The sequence below is a fragment of the Antechinus flavipes genome, chromosome 6 (genome assembly GCF_016432865.1).
Source record: "Antechinus flavipes isolate AdamAnt ecotype Samford, QLD, Australia chromosome 6, AdamAnt_v2, whole genome shotgun sequence".
Lineage (NCBI taxonomy): Eukaryota > Metazoa > Chordata > Mammalia > Dasyuromorphia > Dasyuridae > Antechinus > Antechinus flavipes.
Window position 1 is genome coordinate 240787232 of NC_067403.1, and position 19364 is coordinate 240806595.

General features: G+C 59.1%; 1 protein-coding gene across 1 annotated transcript; it reads right to left on the minus strand.

The window, feature by feature from the left end:
- Window positions 1-555: 555 nt before the first annotated feature.
- Window positions 556-17260, minus strand: ARHGAP1 (Rho GTPase activating protein 1). Its single transcript, XM_051964143.1, has 13 exons — window positions 17083-17260; window positions 10851-11017; window positions 10646-10741; window positions 5938-6025; window positions 4502-4633; window positions 3957-4043; window positions 3742-3840; window positions 3520-3627; window positions 3354-3430; window positions 3047-3124; window positions 2630-2758; window positions 2405-2508; window positions 556-2291 (listed from the first exon to the last, which is right to left on the minus strand). Exons 2-13 carry the CDS (start codon window positions 10987-10989, stop codon window positions 2109-2111), a joined length of 1320 nt encoding a protein of 439 aa, XP_051820103.1. The 5' UTR covers window positions 10990-11017; window positions 17083-17260; the 3' UTR covers window positions 556-2108.
- Window positions 17261-19364: the final 2104 nt, after the last annotated feature.

Sequence of the window (19364 nt, forward strand, 5' to 3'; positions counted from 1 at the left end):
CCCCCCATCCTGAGACTTTTGTCTTCCTGCTGGAGGGGAGCGGCGCCAAAGCGGGCAGGGGGCCCAGCCCCCTCAGCTTCCCTGGCTGCCAAAGTGTAGTCGGGCAGGAGGCCCTGGCTGGATGAGCAAAGGTAACCAACCGGGACCCAGAGGCCGCCATGAGTGCTGGTTCCAGTTCACACCCAAACAAGGGCCAGAGCCCAGCCTGGCCACCTATGGAACAATATAAAATGCTGCCTGCACGGCTCAGCTGGTGGTGGTCCCGAGCTGGAGCCCACAGCCCGGTTCCCCAAAGGGAGAGGGAAAATCTGCTTCCCTGTGGCTTCCCTGGGGACCACCCCGGTGCAGACGACCCCGCCCAGATGGACAAGGCCTCGGGGCCCCGCCTTGGCTCCGACCCCACCAGGCTCAGGACAGTGAGTTGGGGCCATCCGGGGACCCACAGGAGGTGGGATCCTGCCCGCGTGGGGGCTGCGCCAAGGCGAGGCGGGGGCCGGCAGTGGCTCTCACCCAGCCCTCCTTCCCTTCCCTGCACCCCAGTCAGCTGGACCCCTCTTCAATCTCCATCTTTATTGAAATACAAAAAGTGCAAATGGTGAAATACACGATTGGTGCTGAGTAAGTCAGGAAGTGTGAAGGTGAAGTCATTTCACAGGCGCGCCCCGCCCCAGGAGCAGGCCGGTGGGTCTGAGAAAGGCTAGGTGGCCCGCTGGACTTCCCTGAGCCCCCCAGGACCCGGGGCCCGGCCTCTGCTGCTCCTGGGAGAGCAGACAGATCCAAGACACCAGCCCCCGAGAGGAAGGGAGTTAAGGGGGCCGGGGCCGGAGGCGATACGCAATACACAAGTTAGCACGGAAAGCGGAATGGCAGTTAGGGGCAGGGGACAGCTTCCAGGGCGTCACGTTGGACCCGTCACCACGGTAAGGTCGGGGTGCAGCCTCAGGCCCCTCAGAGGGAGGGCAGGAAGGGCTGGCCAGAGGTCAGCAAAGGCCGCAAGGATGCTGAGCTCCGGGCAGACACCTGCCCAGGGACAGGGAGAGGGCTGCAATGACCAGGAGGCCCCCCTGGGGGAAGGGCGAATAGGAAAAGGGGCGGTTAGCTCCGGACACAGGAATGAGCAGAGCCTAAGGTTCGTTGTGTGAATGGCATGATGGAAGGGTCTTGAGGACGGGCCGGGGTGCCAGGGTCTGTGGGCCGCAGTCGTGGCCTCCTGACGGATGAAGAGGAGCCCCGTGGCCTGCGGGGATCGACCTCTGCCCTCCAGCAGCTCTACAAGAGGCGCCTTCAAACACAACCTTCCATAAGGCCCCAGAGCCCAGAAGGGTGTGCCCTGGCCCTGGCACCCGCCCCCAGGGCTAACTTGGCAAAAATAAAAGTCCCAGGACCCAGGGGCCCGCCCCCCGGCTTTGCCACCACAGAGGGCACAAGGAATCTTGGCTAAGGCTGGGAAGGAATGGAGGCACCTACGGAATGTGGACAGACCGGTCCCCGAGAGCTCGGGGGGAGGGGACGCGGGCGCGGCTTTCGCTTGCCCAGGACCAGGAAGGGCCCTGCTCCTCCGCCACCACACCACATCCCGGGTCCTCTGACCCCCCCGGGGGGACAAGAGGAGTCTGGGAGGTGGGAAGGAGGCTGGGCCGGTTTCATGGCACCCCGAGTGGGCCGTGGCCTTGGCCCGGGCCGGAATGTTTCCTGGGAAGAGACCCTGTCCTGGTCACACAAAGCACAAGTCACAGAGGAAACCAGCAGCCCCAGAGCCCCAGCCCCATGGGCAGCCATCTTGGAGTAGGGGGGGGAGGAGCTGCAGGGGGAGCGGGCTGAGCAGGGAGGCCCCTTTTCCCTCTGGAAGGCCTCGGGCATCCGGGGCAAAGGAGGCAGTGGAGAGTCTAAGGCTGCTGAGAGAAGGAATGTTTGAGACAGAGCCCCGGAGCCTCGGGGCGGGAGGCCGGGCCAGGCCGTGGGCACACAAGACAGGGGTCTCCCCGGCTGGACTCTGTGCCCATCTCCGAGAAGGGGTCTCCTCAGGCCCCCGAGGACGATTCCCACGTGGGGAACCCAGGGGGCCGAGGGGGTGGCCGGTGGCTGCCAGAGAGGAGGGGCGGGAGGGCTCAGGGCCCCTCGGAGGCGGGGAACAGCTCGGCCTGGTGGTCCAACAGGAACTTGGTGAAGGTGTTGATGGGATTGATGGCTTTCAGAGTGATGGCGGCGTCCTTGGCCCACAGCAAGTTGGGCCCGAAGACCACGGCCAGGTTAGTGTTGGTCATCTTGTTTTGGTCGCTATGGGAGGAGATCTGGGGAAGCAGCAGAAGCAAGGCTGGGGCAGGGGGCCACCCACCGGGCCCCCCAGCCCTGCCCCTTGGGGTAAGCAGCAGCCACGACCCTCCTCCCCAGACCCCGGGCTGACCTGGACCAGGAAGGCCGTCAGGAAGCGCAGCACCTGCATGTTCTCCTCGGGCAGCGTCCGCAGCACTTGGAGCGTCACCGCCACTCTCTGGCCCTCATCAATATCTGCAAGCAGGACCGGCCGGGACAGCTCAGGGCCCAGCCGGCCTGCGGGGAAGGGGGGGGCGGGGCGAGGCTGACTGGGGGGCGAGGCTGAGGAGGGGGTTGAGGGGGTGGAGCTACTCACTGAGGAAGTTCACTACGTGGGGGTAGAGGTCAAATGTCAGCAAAGGCTCGGGCAGCTCCCGGAGGAAGGTCTTCAGGATGACAGCAGGAAGGTGCACGTCGTCGTACTGCTCAAAGCTCACCGGCAGCCCTGGGCAATGGAGAAGGCGTGAGCTTGGCCCCTGACCTCAGGGGCCCCAGGCCTGCTCCCCCCCTTCCCACTCCCCTGCTAGTGGGGTCCCACTGTCCCCGGGTGCGAGGCCCCTCTCAGGACCCCACCAGTGGTCCCTCCCAGGAGGCTGGCCCGTGGAGCCCGTGGCTGGTGACAGTCACACTGTGGGGGACCCACGGCCCATCCCGGTCCCGGCACCGCTCAGCGTGGGGGAGGGGCTCAGATGTCCAGCACCCCCGGCCCCTCCTCCCACGGGGGCCCACTCACCCATGTTGTACTTCTGCTGCACCTCCCGCACCACCTGCGTGTTGGCCGACCTCCGGAAAATCCCCTCCGTGGTGAGAGCTGGGCGGCGAGAGGGGGGAATGAGGTGAGAAGCGGGGCTGGACCCCAGTCCGGGGGGGTGCCCAGGCCCCAAGGGGCTCCCGCCTGCGCCCCAGGCTTATAAAGGGCTTTCCTCACCAGGTAGAGAATGCAAGCGGGGCTCTCCCCACGTCCCAGAGAGAGAAGTTCCAGCTAAGGAGAGCTGCCCCCAAGGCCAGGCCCCCTGGGGAAGGGAAGGGCCCCCACTCACCGTGGGCTTGCAGGTAGGCGATGGTCTCTCTGAGGACCAGAGGCAGGTGCTCGGGCTCATTGCTCTTCTCCTGGAGACTGGGGGAGAGGGGCCGGGGGGTGAGCTGAGCCAGGGTCCCCCTCCCACCACTGCCCTCTGGCTCCCAGGGCCCCGCCTGGATACTCACTGCTGCAGGGAGACCCCAAACTGCTGGTTGGGGAGAGGGGGCCGAGGCGGCATGGGCTTGGGGGCCGTGGCGGGGGATTTCTGGGTGGATTTGAGGAAGTCATCATACCTGAGAAAGGGGGTGAGAGTCAGGGCCAGAACGGGCCATGCCCTCCATCCCCTGGCCCCCCACCCCCCACCCTACCCCCTACCCCCCCTCACCGCCGCCCACCCAACATCTCACTTGAGCACTTGGCGAGGGATGCCCAGCTGCTCCAGCTTCACGTGCTCGCTCAGCTCGCTCAGGTAGTTCACGTAGAAAATCTTCCTCCCAAACTTGAAGCTGCCAAGGCAGAGAAGACTGGGTGACTGTGGGGGGGAGGGGAGGCAGGAAGGCCCAAGCTGGGCCTGAGCTCTGCCCGAGCAGCTTCCCCCCAGGCCTAGGGACGCCCCCCTCACCTAATGAGCGGCTTAAAGAGGATCAGAAGCGTCTTGATGAACATGGTGGGGTGCACGATGTACAAGGCTTTAATGTTCTTCTTGTACCTGAGGAAGGAGGGCAGGGCAGAGGAGCAATTCAGAGGCCCCCGAGCAGCCCCTGCCCACCCACCCCGGGGCCTGCCTCAGCAAGGCATGGAAAGAAGGGCGACATCCCAAGAAATCTACTGAGGCTGCTGGGAGAGCTGGCTTGGAAGAGCAAGGGACAGCCAGGGGGCAGTCCGGAGGGGGGCTGGGGCCTAAGGCTGGGGCCAGAGCCGGCCCAGGGACGTCTGGGGAGTCCAGGGGGGCAGAGCCGGCCCAGGGAAGTCTGAAGGGTCCAGGGGGGCAGAGCCGGCCCAGGGAAGTCTGGGGAGTCCGGGGGGGCAGAGCTGGCCCAGGGAAGTCTGAAGGGTCCAGGGGGGCAGGGCCAGCCCAGGAGGGTCCGGGAGGTCCGGGGGGGCAGAGCCAGCCCAGGGGGGTACGGGGGGGTCAGGGCCAGAGCCAGATCGGGGCCATTGACTCACTTGCGGTCGAACTCGCGGTAGGCGTCCCGGAGCCAGCTGAGGGAGGGCTTGTTCTCGCTGGTCAGGCCGTGGTGCAGGTACAGCAGGGTGTAGTCACTCTCCACATACTGGTCCAGGGTGTGCTTAAGGTACCTGCCGAGACAGCGCCCCGTGTGGCTCAGCCCCGGCCCTGCAGGGCTCACGGCTGTCCCAGGCCACAGGGCTCAGCGGCTCCGTGGAATTTGAGGGATTTGAACCCAGCTCCTGATTTCAAGGCCAGGATGCTGCACTGCACCCAGTGGTTCCCAGAGGGCGCTGCGGTGCAGGGGCCTGACTCGGGTTCAGATTCAGCCTGGGACCCTGGCAGTCCCTTCCTGTGTCTGCCTCCGTTTCCCCCGCTAGGAAGGGAGGGTCAGAACAACCTCCCAGAGCAGTGAGGACCAGGGACAGCAGGCCCAGCACGAGCCGGGCCGCGGAGGCGCGTCCTCACCGCCATTGTGACTTCTGGGTTGCCCACCGGCCCGCTCCATCAGGTGCCCCAGCATCAGCTGGCTGTGTCAGGGCCTGGAAAGGCCCATTAAGGAGGCGGGGCTGGGGCTTGAGAGGAAAGGTCGCCAAGGAAACATAAAAGGGAGCCGGGAGGCCCGGTTTGCAGGCCTGGGAGCCTCTGCGTCTGCCAGCCAGGAGCCGAATCCCGGAAGAGGCCGCCCCAGGAAGGGGGGCAGCCCTAGCGGTCCCGCTGACCTTTGATCTTCTCCCATCCCTCCCCACATGGCAGCCAGAGTAAGGCTGTGCCCCCCCCAGAGCCGGGGGAGGGAGGGCCACTGGGGCCCCAGGAACACAAGCACCGCCATAGGCAGCAGGCCAGCAGAAGGCACGCCCGCTCTTAAATGCCCGATCCGGGCGGCCTCATGGCCCTCAGCTGACGCGGTCCTGGGCAGGGAGGAGGCCCGAGGGCAGTAAGAACCCAGAGGGCCCGGTCCGCTCTGCACAAAGGTGGGCAGCAGGGCCGGACTGGGCCGGGAAGGAAAGAAGCAGTCCTGAGTCTCTCCAAGACCCAGAGGAGGCCACGTGCTCTCGAGCCTAGGCCGGATAGCTCTGGCCTTCCACTGGAAACAAGACTCAGACTTCCAGAGTTCCCAGAGGCTTGGAGCCAGAGCGCTCCTCCCTCAGCTGAGTCAGGAAAGCCAGGTAGAACCAGGAGCCCTGAGTTCAAATCCAACCTGACTCTTACTAGTCTGACTCCAGGCAAACTACTTCCCCTCAATTTGCCTCGGGTTCTTCCACTGTAAAAGGCTGATAACCCGCTTCCCCAGGTTGTGGTGAGGATACAAGGAGCCATTGGTGGAGCCCTGCCGCCTCTGGCCTTTGCCTTGTTCCCTCTTCCCTCCAGGACCCATGGGAGGGTCCTTCTGATTGGCTCCTGGGGAAACTCCCACTTCCCCTGCCCAACTCACTCCAGGAGCTTGACGTGGTCCAGCTGGTGGCTCGGAGGCATCCTACAGGCACTGAATACGATGATCTTCCGCCCATATTTGTCATCTCCTAGGGATGGAGAGAGAGAGAGAGCGTCAGGACAGAGCCATCCCATGGCCCCGGCCCCGGCCCATCGATCAGTCTCTGAAAATGAGGCGTGAAGAAGGCGGCCACCGGGGTCTACAAAGCACAGCCACAAAGTCCTGGGATTGTACAAAACAGTCACCGACATTCAACGATCACAACACACGTTTACAGGACACCTCGATTACAAAGCATCTTCCCTAACAACCCTTTAACGTAGGTGGTGCGAAGGTCATCGCCCCAGTTACAAAAGGGGAAACTGAGTCTCAGAAAAGAGAACCATGTGTCCAGGACTGCCCTGCTGAGAAGGGCCCACAGGAAGACAAAGGCCGCAGCCCCACGGGTGGTGGGCCACCCAAGGAAGGGGGAACCAAACCAGACAAAAAGAAACAAAGCAGGGCCAAGCTCCTGGGCCGACAAGTTGGGGTCAGAGCCCTGAGTGGCCACCACACCTCCCAGTTAGGTGAGACCCATTCTCCCCAGCCCAGGCTGCCTAACAGGCCCAACGTCCCGGCTCCTGCCTATAAGGGAGGCTACAGAAATTCCTAAGATGTTATTGCTGCTCAGAAACATGTCTGGACTCCTCTCTGAGCAGGCCCCGAGAACCGGTTTATTAGTTTTATGAGAAAATAAATGTGTATCTCCGGTATAAGCGTGGATCATCCATCTAAAAGACCCCAGTGGCCATCTGGGCCATCACTTCATCTTACAGATGAGGAAACAGGGCCTAAGGAGGTGATTATGCAATCCACTTAAGGCCAAGACTGATAAGCAATGGAAGCTGGCTCTTCTAACTCCAAGCAGTCGCCGCTGTTCCAGTTCATGGCCCACATCTGAGTCAGAGGGATTTTTTGGAAGAAAAAAAACTGAAAGAAATTCAACCCCAATGGAAGATGTGCTCAGCATACAGCAAGGGCTCAAAATCACTGTTTGTTCCAAGAAAGGCGGCCTCCATGTAAGGAAAGCACTCGGCATCCAAGGGGGGCTGCTTTGAAGAACAGTGTTTATTTTGATGTAACAGTTGTGTTTGCTGTAAAGTCACAGCTAGAATTGTCCCGAAGGAAGGACCTACTGTGGAGTCCCTCAGGATATATCGTGATAGCCACGTGATATCGTGTCTACCTCCTTCCCCCTGTTCTGCCCTCACTCCTGCAGGACAAGCTCTTCTGAGGAGTCCAGGAAACCTCATGGCCATCCCAAAGCAGCCCCATCTCCCATCCTTCCGAGGCTGGTGGGAGAAAAGGGAATCGAAGGCTTAGGAGCAAAATTGGGATCCAGTAACCAGAGGCGAATTTAATGCAGGCCTTCAAAGGGAGAGATTTTCAATCAGATGCAAACAGTTGCTACGGGCAAACGTCCCAAGCAAGGACAAAAGACAATGGCGTCACTTCCAGGAACACGGTATAGGAAACCGACCTTATCCGAGCAAAACTGCTACTGGAAAAATGGCCAAATGGCAAAAATGTCTGATTGGGGTTTTATCTTGAAAAATGAAACATAAAAATACACTTTTGGTCTCACATTCAATGAAGTTGAGGTTATGTTTGCAACTATGAGCAAACTTAGGACAAAGAGTGAATCAAACCATGGGGGAAAGACAAGATTTTTTCCCCATATTGTTTGACGGAGTGATCCAACATCCTTCATTTCATGTTGAACTTGTTAGAGCTCAGTCACAGAGAGGGTCACTCGTGCAGGGGGTCACCAATTTTCCAAAGGCCAGCTCTCAATCCTTTGCTATGCAAATCTTTCTTTTAAATCCAAAGAGGGAATGCTGCAGACTTCTACCGACAAGGACACAAGCAGGGCCTCTTTTCCCAAGCCATCCATGCATTGGATTTTTCTTTCACATTCCAACCTCTGCTCTTATGTGAGGACCTTTGCTGCTGATCAGAATCACCAAAGCTCTCATATCTCCAGGCAATCTCTAAGTCTCTTAAGCGGCCCATCACTTATTGACCTGCCCTGGTGGAGGGGGTTCCCTCTGCTAACAAATGGGGACCCCCATGCATCAGACTTTACATCAACTGATTCTTCCAAAGCCACAGGCCTCAATGTGGGGTCTTCCACTGTCCCTTTCAGGATCTCCCTGAACCAGAAGCCCATGTCCAGGCCTCCCTCCTACCCGCAGGGTCTGGCTCTCCCCTGGAGGACTTTTCCCCAGGCTGCTTTTCACTTTTGCTCCCCACCTCTGTGCCACAACCAGTTGAGCACGGTCCCTTGGGAGGGCCATCCCAGGCTGCCCCACAGGGCAGTGCAGAAAGATATAGCAGACCTGGAGACACAATGGCTCCAGACTGACCATCCTGTCTTCACAGAAATAAGCAGGGAAACATTTAGCTCGAGGCCAGTCTGTCTTTACCTCCCTTTCTACCATAAGGTCACAGAAGGAAAGGCTTGGAGCACAGATATACTTTTGAGGGGAAAAAAGAGCTCCAATCCAACAGCAGGTACCCCCTGGCGCAGCTACCCTGTGTTTCTCCCCAAGATGGACAGAACAGAGCACAAAAGCCCTAAAGTATCCCTGCCCAAGCCGGGCCAGGGGACCAATGTGCAGCATGGATGAAAAGGGACCACAGAATGGGCTGGCAAAGAGGGAGCTGCTGTATCTTTCACTGAAAGAAAGGGAGGAATGGCAGCCCCGGCTTCCTCCCCACCCCACACAGGGACCCCTTCCTGGGCCACTCTGGCAGATTAGCCAATGTCAGAACAAATCCAGAAGATCCCAGCAGGCGGCCAGCACCTGGCGCTCAGGTAGCCCCTCAGGAGCACCCCTGGATTTACGGGGCAAGGAGCAGGTGAAAGGACTGCCCTGGGGAAGGCCACCGTTTGCTGAAACTGCGGGGGATAGCTGCACAGCAAGGCCTCTGGGGAATTCCCCCGATACCAATCAGCAGCTTCTCTTGGGAGGGTTCACAGGGCTAATCAGCAACAAAACAGCTCCTGCTGCAAGCTGACCCCTGCCCAGCTGAGAAGGAGGAAGCCCTTGTATTGCCTCCACTGCAGGGAGGCTGGCTTCCCAGCCCTCCCCGCCCATGCAGGGACAGACTCAGTTATCAGCGCTCTGGGCCAAGGGGCCCCGACTTGTTCCAACCCTCATGATCCCTCGTGACACCAGGACGCCTGCCTTCCACAGGACACCACCACCCACCACCACCATTTTCTCTGGAGAGAAGCCTTGGTTCCCATCCTGCTCTGTCTCGGTTTCTGGATTTCCTGGCACAGACACCGTGCAGGTCCTGCTGGGCTGAGGACAGAAGGGACAGAGACCTCTCTTCTCTGAGACCTGTTTCCCTTTGCTTTCTGGTCCGAGTCCCTTCCTGCTTGGATCAAGTCACTCATCACAACGCCACCGTCAGCCAGCAGGAGAGGGGCTGCAATCCCGCCAGCCCCCCGCCGCCCCCACCACGAGCCCCTCCTGATCAACACCAGCAGCGGCTGGGAGCCCCACGGGCCAGCGTGCAGAGCCCAGGGCCCCCACCTACCTGGCTGGCCCCCTGCAGGCTCACCACACCCTGGAGAAACAGAAAACATTGCAGCTCGATTCCTCCATGACCCCTCGGCGGGGGGCAGGGAACAGAGGGGCCTCCCTGGGTACGAGAGCCTTTCGTCTCCCCCATGCCTGGCAGCTCACCGCCGTGGCACCCACAGGATAAGAAGGCCTCTGGCACAGAGCCAATGACGGAGGGCACAGCCAGGTTTCAGAACGTCCCAAGGCCACCAGACTCAAGGGGCATGTGGGGGCTTCCTACCTGGACTAGGCGAGCCAGGGCTGAGAAATACTGAGCTAATGCAGCCTAGCCCGACCAAAACAGACAGAATCACAGAACCTTAACCTGGAGGTGAAGGGGGAGGGGGGACACCTCCCTCTTGGGGGCTCAGCAAGAGTCAGGGTGAATGAGGCCCCGCTCCACTTCCCCAGGGGTTCATTCAGCACCAGCCCCTCCCCAGCTGCTCCTTCCTGCGGACAAGAGCCACCGCACCCTCCCAGGAGCCCCCTCCCGAGCAGCTCCCCAAGCTCTCCCCTCGGTGGCAGGTGCCTCCGGGGCTCTCTTTCTCGTTTGAGCAATGATTTCACCAGGGCAAAGGGCCTCTCTCTAACCTCCCCCCCCACCCCCCCCAGCATTTCGTAGAGAGCCTGATAAGGATCTGTTAAGGAAAATGTGGAAAGGCTCTCCCCACAGCAGGAGCAAAGGGATAAGCCCAAGCTCTCTTACTCAACACCACAGACCTGGTCTCAAGACTAGACCAGGGGAGCCCCCTGGAACCCGGACCTCGCGAGGCCATTGGAAAGGTGGCGCAGGCTTGCTGACAGGGCACAGTGGGAGGGACCCTTGTGGAGCAGGAGGCCTGCTCCCAATTCAAGCTCGGCCCTGGGCGATCACTGCCTCCCCCCACTCTCCACTTCCCCTTCCTCTTCTGTAAAACAAAGGGCTTGCCCCAAGTGAGCTCCAAGTTCTGAGATCCTGTGAGCAAGGGCTGAAGAGGGGCCAGGTCTCTTGCACCCTCTGAGCCAGCCACAGAGGAGCCTCCCATCACCTTCTCGTGGACCCCGCTGAGGGACCGTCCCATGCAGGGGGGGAGGGGGGGAGGCGGGGGACTCACCTGCCACTTCCACAATCTGATGTCGGGCTATGTCATAATAAGGGTCATCCCACTTCAGGTGCGTGACGGGGTCCGGGCTGCTGCTCTTGGAGTCATCTGAGAAGCAAATAGACGCACGCCCCGGTTAGGGTCCGGTGGGTGGCCAGGGCCCTCCCTCCCCAGAAAGGCCCCAGGGTCCTGTGGCCCCGAGTCAGTGAGGACCTACCAGATTTAGGAAAGTCCGGCATCTCATCAGAGGGCCAGTTTTTATCATCAAGGGAAGCCAGCTTCAGCTGGTTCAGGGCCTGGTTGGTGTTATCCAAGTTCATGTCATCCTGCAGATCAGAGAGAGGATCCATGGCCATGCCGCCGTTTGTTCCTGTCCTGCAGAGCCTGGAAAAGACGGCAAAGCGTCAGGGCTCTGGTCGGGGGACCCTCGGCCCCGCTGACTTGCCCGGCTCCCCGATCCGTGCTACAAGTTGTCCCAAGTCCCAGGCTCTCCTCACCTCCCCCAGATTGGGGATCGTGCCAGAGCCGGCAGCTGGCACGCAGGACAGCTCAGCGCCTCCCTCCGAATCCCCCAGCTGGGTGGGGGAAGGGCTGTGCCAGGCTCTGCACTGCCCACCTCCCAGCTGCCCGAGCCATAGCCTCATGGTTGTGGTCTCCAGCTACGAAAGGGCTGACTCTGATGGGAGGCTCCCCTTCCGTGAGGCTCCGAGAGCCAAAGGGCCGTGAGGCCGGCTCGCAGCCCGGGTACCTCGGGCCCGGGCCTGCCACACAGTCGGCAGAAGAGAACACTTCCACAGCAGAGGCCGCCAGGCCAGGGGCAGGGGCCTTCTCGTGTCAGGCCCCACTCTTACTCCCACCCCCCAGAGATTCCAGGCCCATCCTGGCCTCTGGCTCATTCACCCAAGAAACAAGCAGCCCATGAGCACCTGCTGTGTCTTGGGCCTTGTGCTCAGCAGTAAGAGAAGGAAACAACAGGGTGCCCTTTCTCCTTTATCCTTCCAGGGGCAAAGACATAACTGGCATGCCGAGGAAATCAGGAGTCATCTGGGAGCAGACGGGAAGGGGCTAATGACTGGGCACACCAGGAAGCCTGCCTGGAAGAGGGGGCCTGAGCTAGGGGTGGAGCAGAAGAGGGAGTGTCTTCCCCAGAGGCAGGCCTTCAGGAGAGGGAGAGTCAGGAGTAAGAGTTTGGAGAAGTGGGCAATGGGCTTTCAGAGCCAAGCAGGAGGGCTGGTCCTGGGGGCCACGGCATCCCAACGGCAGGACAGCACAAAACGTTTCCCGCTGCTGCTGCTGCTCGGAGCAGTACTCTAGAGCAAGGGTCCTCAAACTACGGCCCGCGGGCCAGATGTGACAGCTGAGGACAATTATCCCCCAGGGCTATGAAGTTTCTTTATTTAAAGGCCCACAAAACAAAGTTTTTGGTTTTACTATAGTCCCGCCCTCCAACAGTCTGAGGGACAGTGAACTAGCCCCCTAGTTAAAAAGTTTGAGGACCCCTGATCTAGAGGCATCGGTCTGGCCGAGGAGCCCAATCAGGCAGCCAGAGCAGCAGCTCAATAGAAGCAGGAAGGACCCAAACCAGGTGCTGAAAAGATGGGGACGGATGTGGGCTCTACCTCCATTAAAGACTTGGCTCCTGCTTAGAAGTGGTGGGGGAAGGAGCCAAGAGTCAAGATTCTGATGGATGCCTCAAAGCTGGGGCGAGGGGGGCCTGCAGGGATGGCGGTATCCTCATTAGGAAGAGGGAGTGTGGAGGAGAGATAAGGGGATCAGGTTGCAGCCCCTCCAGTTCAGAAGAAAAGGTGCAGGGCCCAGATAGGATCCAGCGATTGAAACGGTGGTGGGGAATGGGGCCGTCCAAGCCGGCACTGCCCCTCCGGGAGCAGACACATGAGATGAGCAGGCTGGAGGGGAGGTGGGAGACAGCCGTAGGATTTGGGAGAGGAAGCTGGAAAAATATTCCTGGGATTAGAGATCTAGGGAAGAGCTGGGCCCAGAACTGGGATTCCTGGGGACTCCCAAGGGCTTGGATTCCCGTCACAGAAAAGCGGGTGTGGCCGTGTGTGGTTAGGAGGTGGGTTCTGGGGCCCCTCCACATCCCGCAGAATCCCAGATCAATCTGCTCCCCGCTAGAGGTCCCAGGAGCGCGTCTGCTCAGAGGCCAGACACATTCCAGGAGCCCAAACAAGACATATATGGTCAGAGGATCGGGAGGAAAGATAAGGAACTCATCAACAAGGCCGTGATGGGGCGGTGGGGAGCGGGGGGGCTCAGAACCTGCAGGCTCCAACCCGGCCCTCCTCTGGGCCATGAGGTAATGTGACAGCTACGCACTGGCAGCCCAGCCAAGGACGGGGGATGGCAAATTGCCTCCCTGCACCTAGCAACCACCACCCTGTAACCAAGGCAACCCCACTGACTCAGTGTTTAAAAGCTGTTCTGAGCTCCAGATCGGTTTCCTGGGGAGCTTGGAACCCAATCTGGGGAGCCCTCAAAGCAAAGACACTCCTGCTTGTCCCCGAAGACCGCTGCTGCTACCCCTGACCTTTCCCATTAACTGAAGAACAGTTTTCTTCCCCAAGAGCAGTGTTCCTTACAAGGAAAACATTTTCTTCTTAGTAACCTGTTTTCCCTTCTGCTCCCATTCCCTACCCAGGGATGGCTGTCTCACAACCACTGACCTCCCAGAGTGGCTACGGAGAAAGTGCGTGGCAAACCCAAAATCATTACAAGCATAGGAACGGCTTTTCTTATTTTACGGGAGGCTATAAGTTACAAATCCTAAATCGGGCCCTCATTTAGCTTTGCTTTCCTTTCCCAGGAGCAGAAAGGTTCAGATCAGAGAGCTGGCAGACGCAGCCCTGCCTGATGGGCCACCGCACCCCCGTCACTCCCAGTGCATCTTCCTGGGCAGCTGGGATGTTTTCTTCTTGTGTGGTTTGTATAAATTTTTTAACAAGCTCACTGACTTGTAACTGTATGAACAGTTACTGTTTGCTAAAATGTTACAGGCAAAGTCTGCAGCATAACACCCAGAACACTGGCCCTGAGATCACAGGACCAGGATTCAAGCCTGCCTGGTGGGGAGAGGGCTGAGGCAGGCAGGGCCGGGGTCCAGAGAGAGCTTTTGGTTTCCCAAGTCCCGGCCTTGACTCTTGGCTCGGTTCTACTCAGTGGTATAACCCACAAGTCACTCCCTGGCTAAATCTGTTTCCTTATTGGTGAAAAAATTCCCCCCAATTCTAGTGGCTCAAGAGTGAAGGGGCAGCCCCAGAACTTCTGCCTCTTGAGGACCAGCGCGGGCCAGATGGACAGCTCCTTCAAGAGGGGAAGGACAACGCGACGCCTCTGAGGAAAGCCGACTTTGGATGTCCGAGTCCGAGCTCTGCCATTTGAGATCTGTGTGAGCTTGGACCAGTCACTGAACCGCCAGGGAGCCTCAGTGTCCTCATCTGGCCTATAAAAGCCCCTACGACTGTTTCACATTCTACGATACTTCCGGGATTTATGGGGACAAGTCTCAAGTGTTTGTAATTGGGAGCCTCCTGGAAATCCAGGATGTCTGGTCACTAGAAGCAGACTTCACCCCACAATGTGACTCCCTACTTTCCACAGACACTGCTACAGAATCAAAAAAGTCAGGAGGGCCAGGAAACCGCAGGGCCCCAGCCCGCCTGACTTCATACCGAATGAAGGGATCTCCAAGTTGGCAGGGATCTCAGAGAAGCCGCCGTCCAGGCCACACTATCCCTTAACACAGAGCAGAGATGGGCAGCTAGAAAGGACCTTCGAGGTCATTCCTCATTCTAGAGAAGAAGAAACTGGTCCAGGAGTCCCTGGTCTGAGGGGCCTGAGGTCCCAGTGGTCAGAATCAGCCCTCACTCTGAGGCCTCCAAGGGGCAGGCCCCTGGATTTCCAGACCACTCTGATTCTAGGGCTGCAGGCAGGGACTTGCTGCCTACCACGAGTGCGTGGAAGGAACCACTTTGCTCCTGCCCACTCCGGGCCACGCAGGCCCTTCGCCAGAGCAATTCACACCTTTGTCTCCCAGAGGCGACCGAGGGGGCAGCTGCTGACAGACCTGAGCCCTCCCTGAACAGCCCCGCTCTGCCAGGGGTCCAATGAGCCTCCCTCTGAGCTTCAGATGAAATAAGGAGCAGCACGAGCTCTCAAAAATCTCTCCTGCTCTAAAGGAGAAAGCAGCTTGGGGCTCAAGTGTCTGCAAGGAAGGAAGGCGGCCAGCGTCTGAAATTTCACCTTCTTTCTGCAACTCCACAGCTCGCACTTCCTGAGTGCATCCGCCCTTCCTGACCGAACCCCAGCAGCGCCTCTGAAACCACGGTCAATAAATTCATCCCGATCCCAGAACGTGCTCCCCAGCTCTCCCAGCACAGGGGACGCAGGGAACTATAACCCACTTTGCAAGGGGCTGTCCCGCCTCACTTCGCAAAGATTCAGCATCTTCCTTTCTGGGCGAAAACTCACCAATCCAACAATTTGGAATTAAAAAGAGTCAGAGAAATGGGGACTCTGTGATGCTCCCCCAAGTTCCATGGGGTCACGTGGGGTTCATCTGAGCCTTTAACCCACCAAGGAATAGGTAACGGCTCAGCTCCAGGAGTCCTCAGGGCCCAGCTACAGGCCTCAATGGGGTGGATGACCCTGCCCCTGGACAGGGGAAGCAAGCTGGCAGTGCCAGCCCTACTCACCAAGGGGCTGACCCTGCCCATAAATGAAATTGCTGCCTCTCTCTTTATTGCTACAAATCAAAAGGGCTGCTCAGAGTTAAAAACCACACTGATGCCTCCTGGGTAACTTCCTCTTGACAGTTCCCGCCCTAGGGAAGTCTCTTTGGCCCACCATCTGAGATTAGGACAGCAAACCCCTCTGGGGGCACTGGGATTGGGACAATCAATAAAACCCCCAACCTGGCGGGGCCGATTTTCCGAAGGAGAAAAGAAGGAAGAGAAAGGCTGAAGCTACAGGCCCAGAAGGAAACCTGACGGCGCCAGGATTGCACAGGATAACAGGTTCCCCCGGCCACAGAGAACCGGTCTAGCCCCTGCTGACCTGCCTCAACTCTGGCCCAGTCCAACAGCCTTCGGGGCTCCAGCCCCACCCAGCCCACTTTGCAGCCAGGGGCCCTAGGATGAAGCCTGGCCCGGCTTCTTACCAGCCACATTGGAGCCCATTTCTTTGGGGGTTTCCCATTTTCTCTTGTGTAAGATAAGGGAGCCAGAACACATCATCCCCCTCCCCGGGGCTACCGCTTGGAGCCTGGTGGTCTGGATTTCACTCCCGGCTCCCAAGCGTTGGGAAAGTCGCTTCGCTAAACGATAAATCAAACAAACATTTATTAAGCCCGGGATCAAAGGAGGCCTCCTCTGGTCCCCAGATGTGCCCGACCCTACTCTGCCAAATGGGAGCCGCGCAGACACTTGCCAAAGCCGGGATGAGCATCCGCGCACCTACTACGTGCAAAGGGCCCCAAGTGGGAGGGGGCCAACCGCCCCATACTTACAGCGGCAAAGGGGAGGGGAAGCGAGAACTGATGCGCGCTCCAGCCCCGGGGGTTTCAACCCTTGGAGGGCAGGGATGAGATCACTCCATGTTTGCGCTCCCAATCCCTACTCAATAAAAGCCTGTGCAGAAGCTGGAAGCGACATCAAAGGCTGCTCCCTCCCCTCAGAGATAACAAAAATAACTTCCAGGGCCCTTTAGGGAGCGCGGAGCACTTCACACAGTTTGTCTCCTCTGCACACAGTGGGCTCACGGACCCTCTCCTTTTACAGAGGGGGAAGCTGAGCCCCAAGAGCGGCTGAATCTGCTCCCTGAGGGACTGAAGTTTGCCATCACTCTGTGAGGGAGGGACTAGCATAGGCGCCCCTCCCACTCCACTGTACAGATGGGGAAACTGAGGCTCGGAAAGGGGAAATGACCAGACTCCCAAGAATTATGGAGGGAGGGGTTTTACAGATTTGGAAACTGGCCCAAGAGCAGCTGAATCTGCTCATTGGTGGACTGAGGTTTGCAATCACTCTGTCAGGGAGGAGCTAGCCTATGCCCCCTCCCACTCCACTGTACAGATGGGGAAACTGAGGCTCGGAAAGGAAGTGAGCAGGGAGGGGTTTCTCAGAGATGGAAACTGAGGCCCAGGGCCACCCAGTCTGACTCCCAGCTCCCGAGCCCTCCGTAGGACACTCCTCTGCTTTTTACAGGGGTGGAAACTGAGGCCCAGAGAGAGGGAAGGGCCTCTGCGTCCGCGCTCACGGCGCAGTGGGGACGGCAATACCCAGCCTCAGTTTCCCCATTGTACAACAATCCCTGCCGGGGAAGAGGCGGCGGCCGGGCTCCCAAGCCCGCTGCTCGAGTCGGGGTCGGGGTCAGGGCCCCGGGCCCCGATTCTCTCCCCTCCCCCTCCCCCCCGAGGCCCCGGCCCCGCTCACCGCCGCTGCTGCTGCCGCTGCCTCAGCCTCTGCTCCTGCCTCTGTCTCTGTTTCTGCCTTTGCCTCCGCCTCCTCCTGTCAAAGCTCCACCAACATCCGGCTCCGAAGCGGACGCACGGAGGGAGGGAGGGACGAAGGGCCGCCGGCCCCCTCCCTCCCTCCCATTCTTCCCCTCCGCTGGCGCACTCTCCCAGACCCACACCCACTCCGGCGCCACCGTCCCGACACTTCCGCCCATCCGCACGACCACTTCCGGTTTCTTGCCAGAAACAAACATGGCCACCCCCGGGAGCGCCGAGCCAACACTTCCGTTTCGTGCCCTCCCCTGTTCCCCATCCTTTCCCATTATCTTCCGGTTCCTCTCCCGCGGGGTCCTGGTGTGGAGAGGAACTGGTTGTGAGTGCGTCAAGAATTCTGAAAAAGGAATGGCGAAGTGTCTTTTGCATTTAATTGAGGAAAAATTAAATATTAATATTTTTAAAGAAAAAAAGTTAGGAAATAGAGGTTCGTCGGCCGATCAACAAGCACATATTTGTTAGCGTCAGAGTGTTCCGAGCTCCCGGTCTGGACTCAGAAGAACCTGAGTTCAAATGCTACCTCCGCTGTGTGACCCTGGACAAGTCACTTCCCCGTTTGCCTCAGTTTTCAGTGGAACCAGAACAATGAATGTTTAGTGATGAATGAAAGAACCAAAGGAAACACTTAGCATTGCGTCGCCATCATCATGAAGGGAACTCCCACTGGGAGCACTCCCTCTCTCCCTTGCTACCTGCCCCCTCCTCCTCCAGCCTGACCCTTGATGGGGACCGCCTGCATCTTCCCAGAGGCGGGCATCAATAGCGCGGCCTAAACGCCTGCTGCAAAGCTACCGGGGCTCCTGAGGAGCCTCTACCCGAAAAGGGGCGGGGCAAACCCAGGGAATCCCCTCAGTTTCCCCTCTTGTTAAATGAAAGAGCGGGCTGACTTCGGACGCCCAGCCTCTCGCCAGCTGCGTCTCGCAGTAAGGATAAGAATTCTATTAGAAATACAGTTGGCCGGGAGGTGCGGCAGTAAGAGCACCGGAAACCTGCCCACCCCAACCTCAGACACTTAACAGCGGGGTGACCCTGGGCAAGTCACGTTAAAGGCGGAGGAGGGCCCCCAGGCGGAACCCCAGGAGGGGCCGCGCGTTTCCGGGGGGAGCCGCGTGGCAGCGCTCACTTCCGGTTGCCCCGGAAGTGGATCTGCTGGGCCTCGGTGGCCCGTGAGCGGCGGCGTTGGCGGCGGAAGTGAACGCGGGGTGGGGGGCGGGGCTCTCCGAGCGCCCCTCCCGGCCGCCGGCACCCTGTCCCTGCGCAGCTTTCCCAGCGGCCTGGCACAGAGACCCTCGGACGCCCGCGGGCGGCGCCTGGGGTTGCACTGCGTCCCGGACTGCTTTAGGAACTGCTGGAGGAGCGGAGGAGCCCGCCCGGGCCTGCCGTGGCCGCATTCCTTCCCATGGGAAGACCTGGGTTCAAATCCCGGCCGTGCGACCCTGGGCTAGTCACTTGTCCGCCTCGGTCCCCTTATTTCCCCCTTCTCCCGACTCGTGAACGTGACCCTTAGAATGGCCACAGCCTCTAAAAACTCGAGAGTCCCCGAGCTAGAACCCTCACTATAGACTTCCCAACCTAGAATTCTCCCTGTGGACTTCTCGAGCTAGAACCCTCCCTATGAACTTCTCGAGCTAGAACCCTCCCTATGGACTTCTCAAGCTAGAACCCTCCCTATGGACTTCCCGAGCTAGAACTCTCCCTATGGACGTCCCGAGCTAGAACCCTCCCTATGGACGTCCCGAGCTAGAACTCTCCCTATGGATTTCCCAAGCTGAAGTAATCGGATCCTTTGGTCCCCTGATAAAACACTGGACCAGGGCTGTTAAGAATGTAATTCTTAAAGTCTTGTACATCAAATCTAAAGGGCTTTAAATTGAAAAGGCCTGGGGAGGGACAAAATTGTGTGTGGGGACAATATACGCTCAGATTGGCTAAGGTGCCAGGAAAAGATAATGCGGAATGTTGGGAGGGATGTGGGAAAACTGGGACACTGACGCATTGTTGGTGGAGTTGTGAATGGAACCAACCATTCTGGAGAGCAATCTGGAATTATGCCCAAAAAGTTATCAAACTTTGACCCAGCAGTGCTACTACTGGGCTTATACCCCAAAGAGATCTTAAAGAAGGGAAAGGGACCCACATGTGCAAGAATGTTTGTGGCAGCCCTGTTTGTAGTGGCCAGAAACTGGGAACTGAGTGGATGCCCAT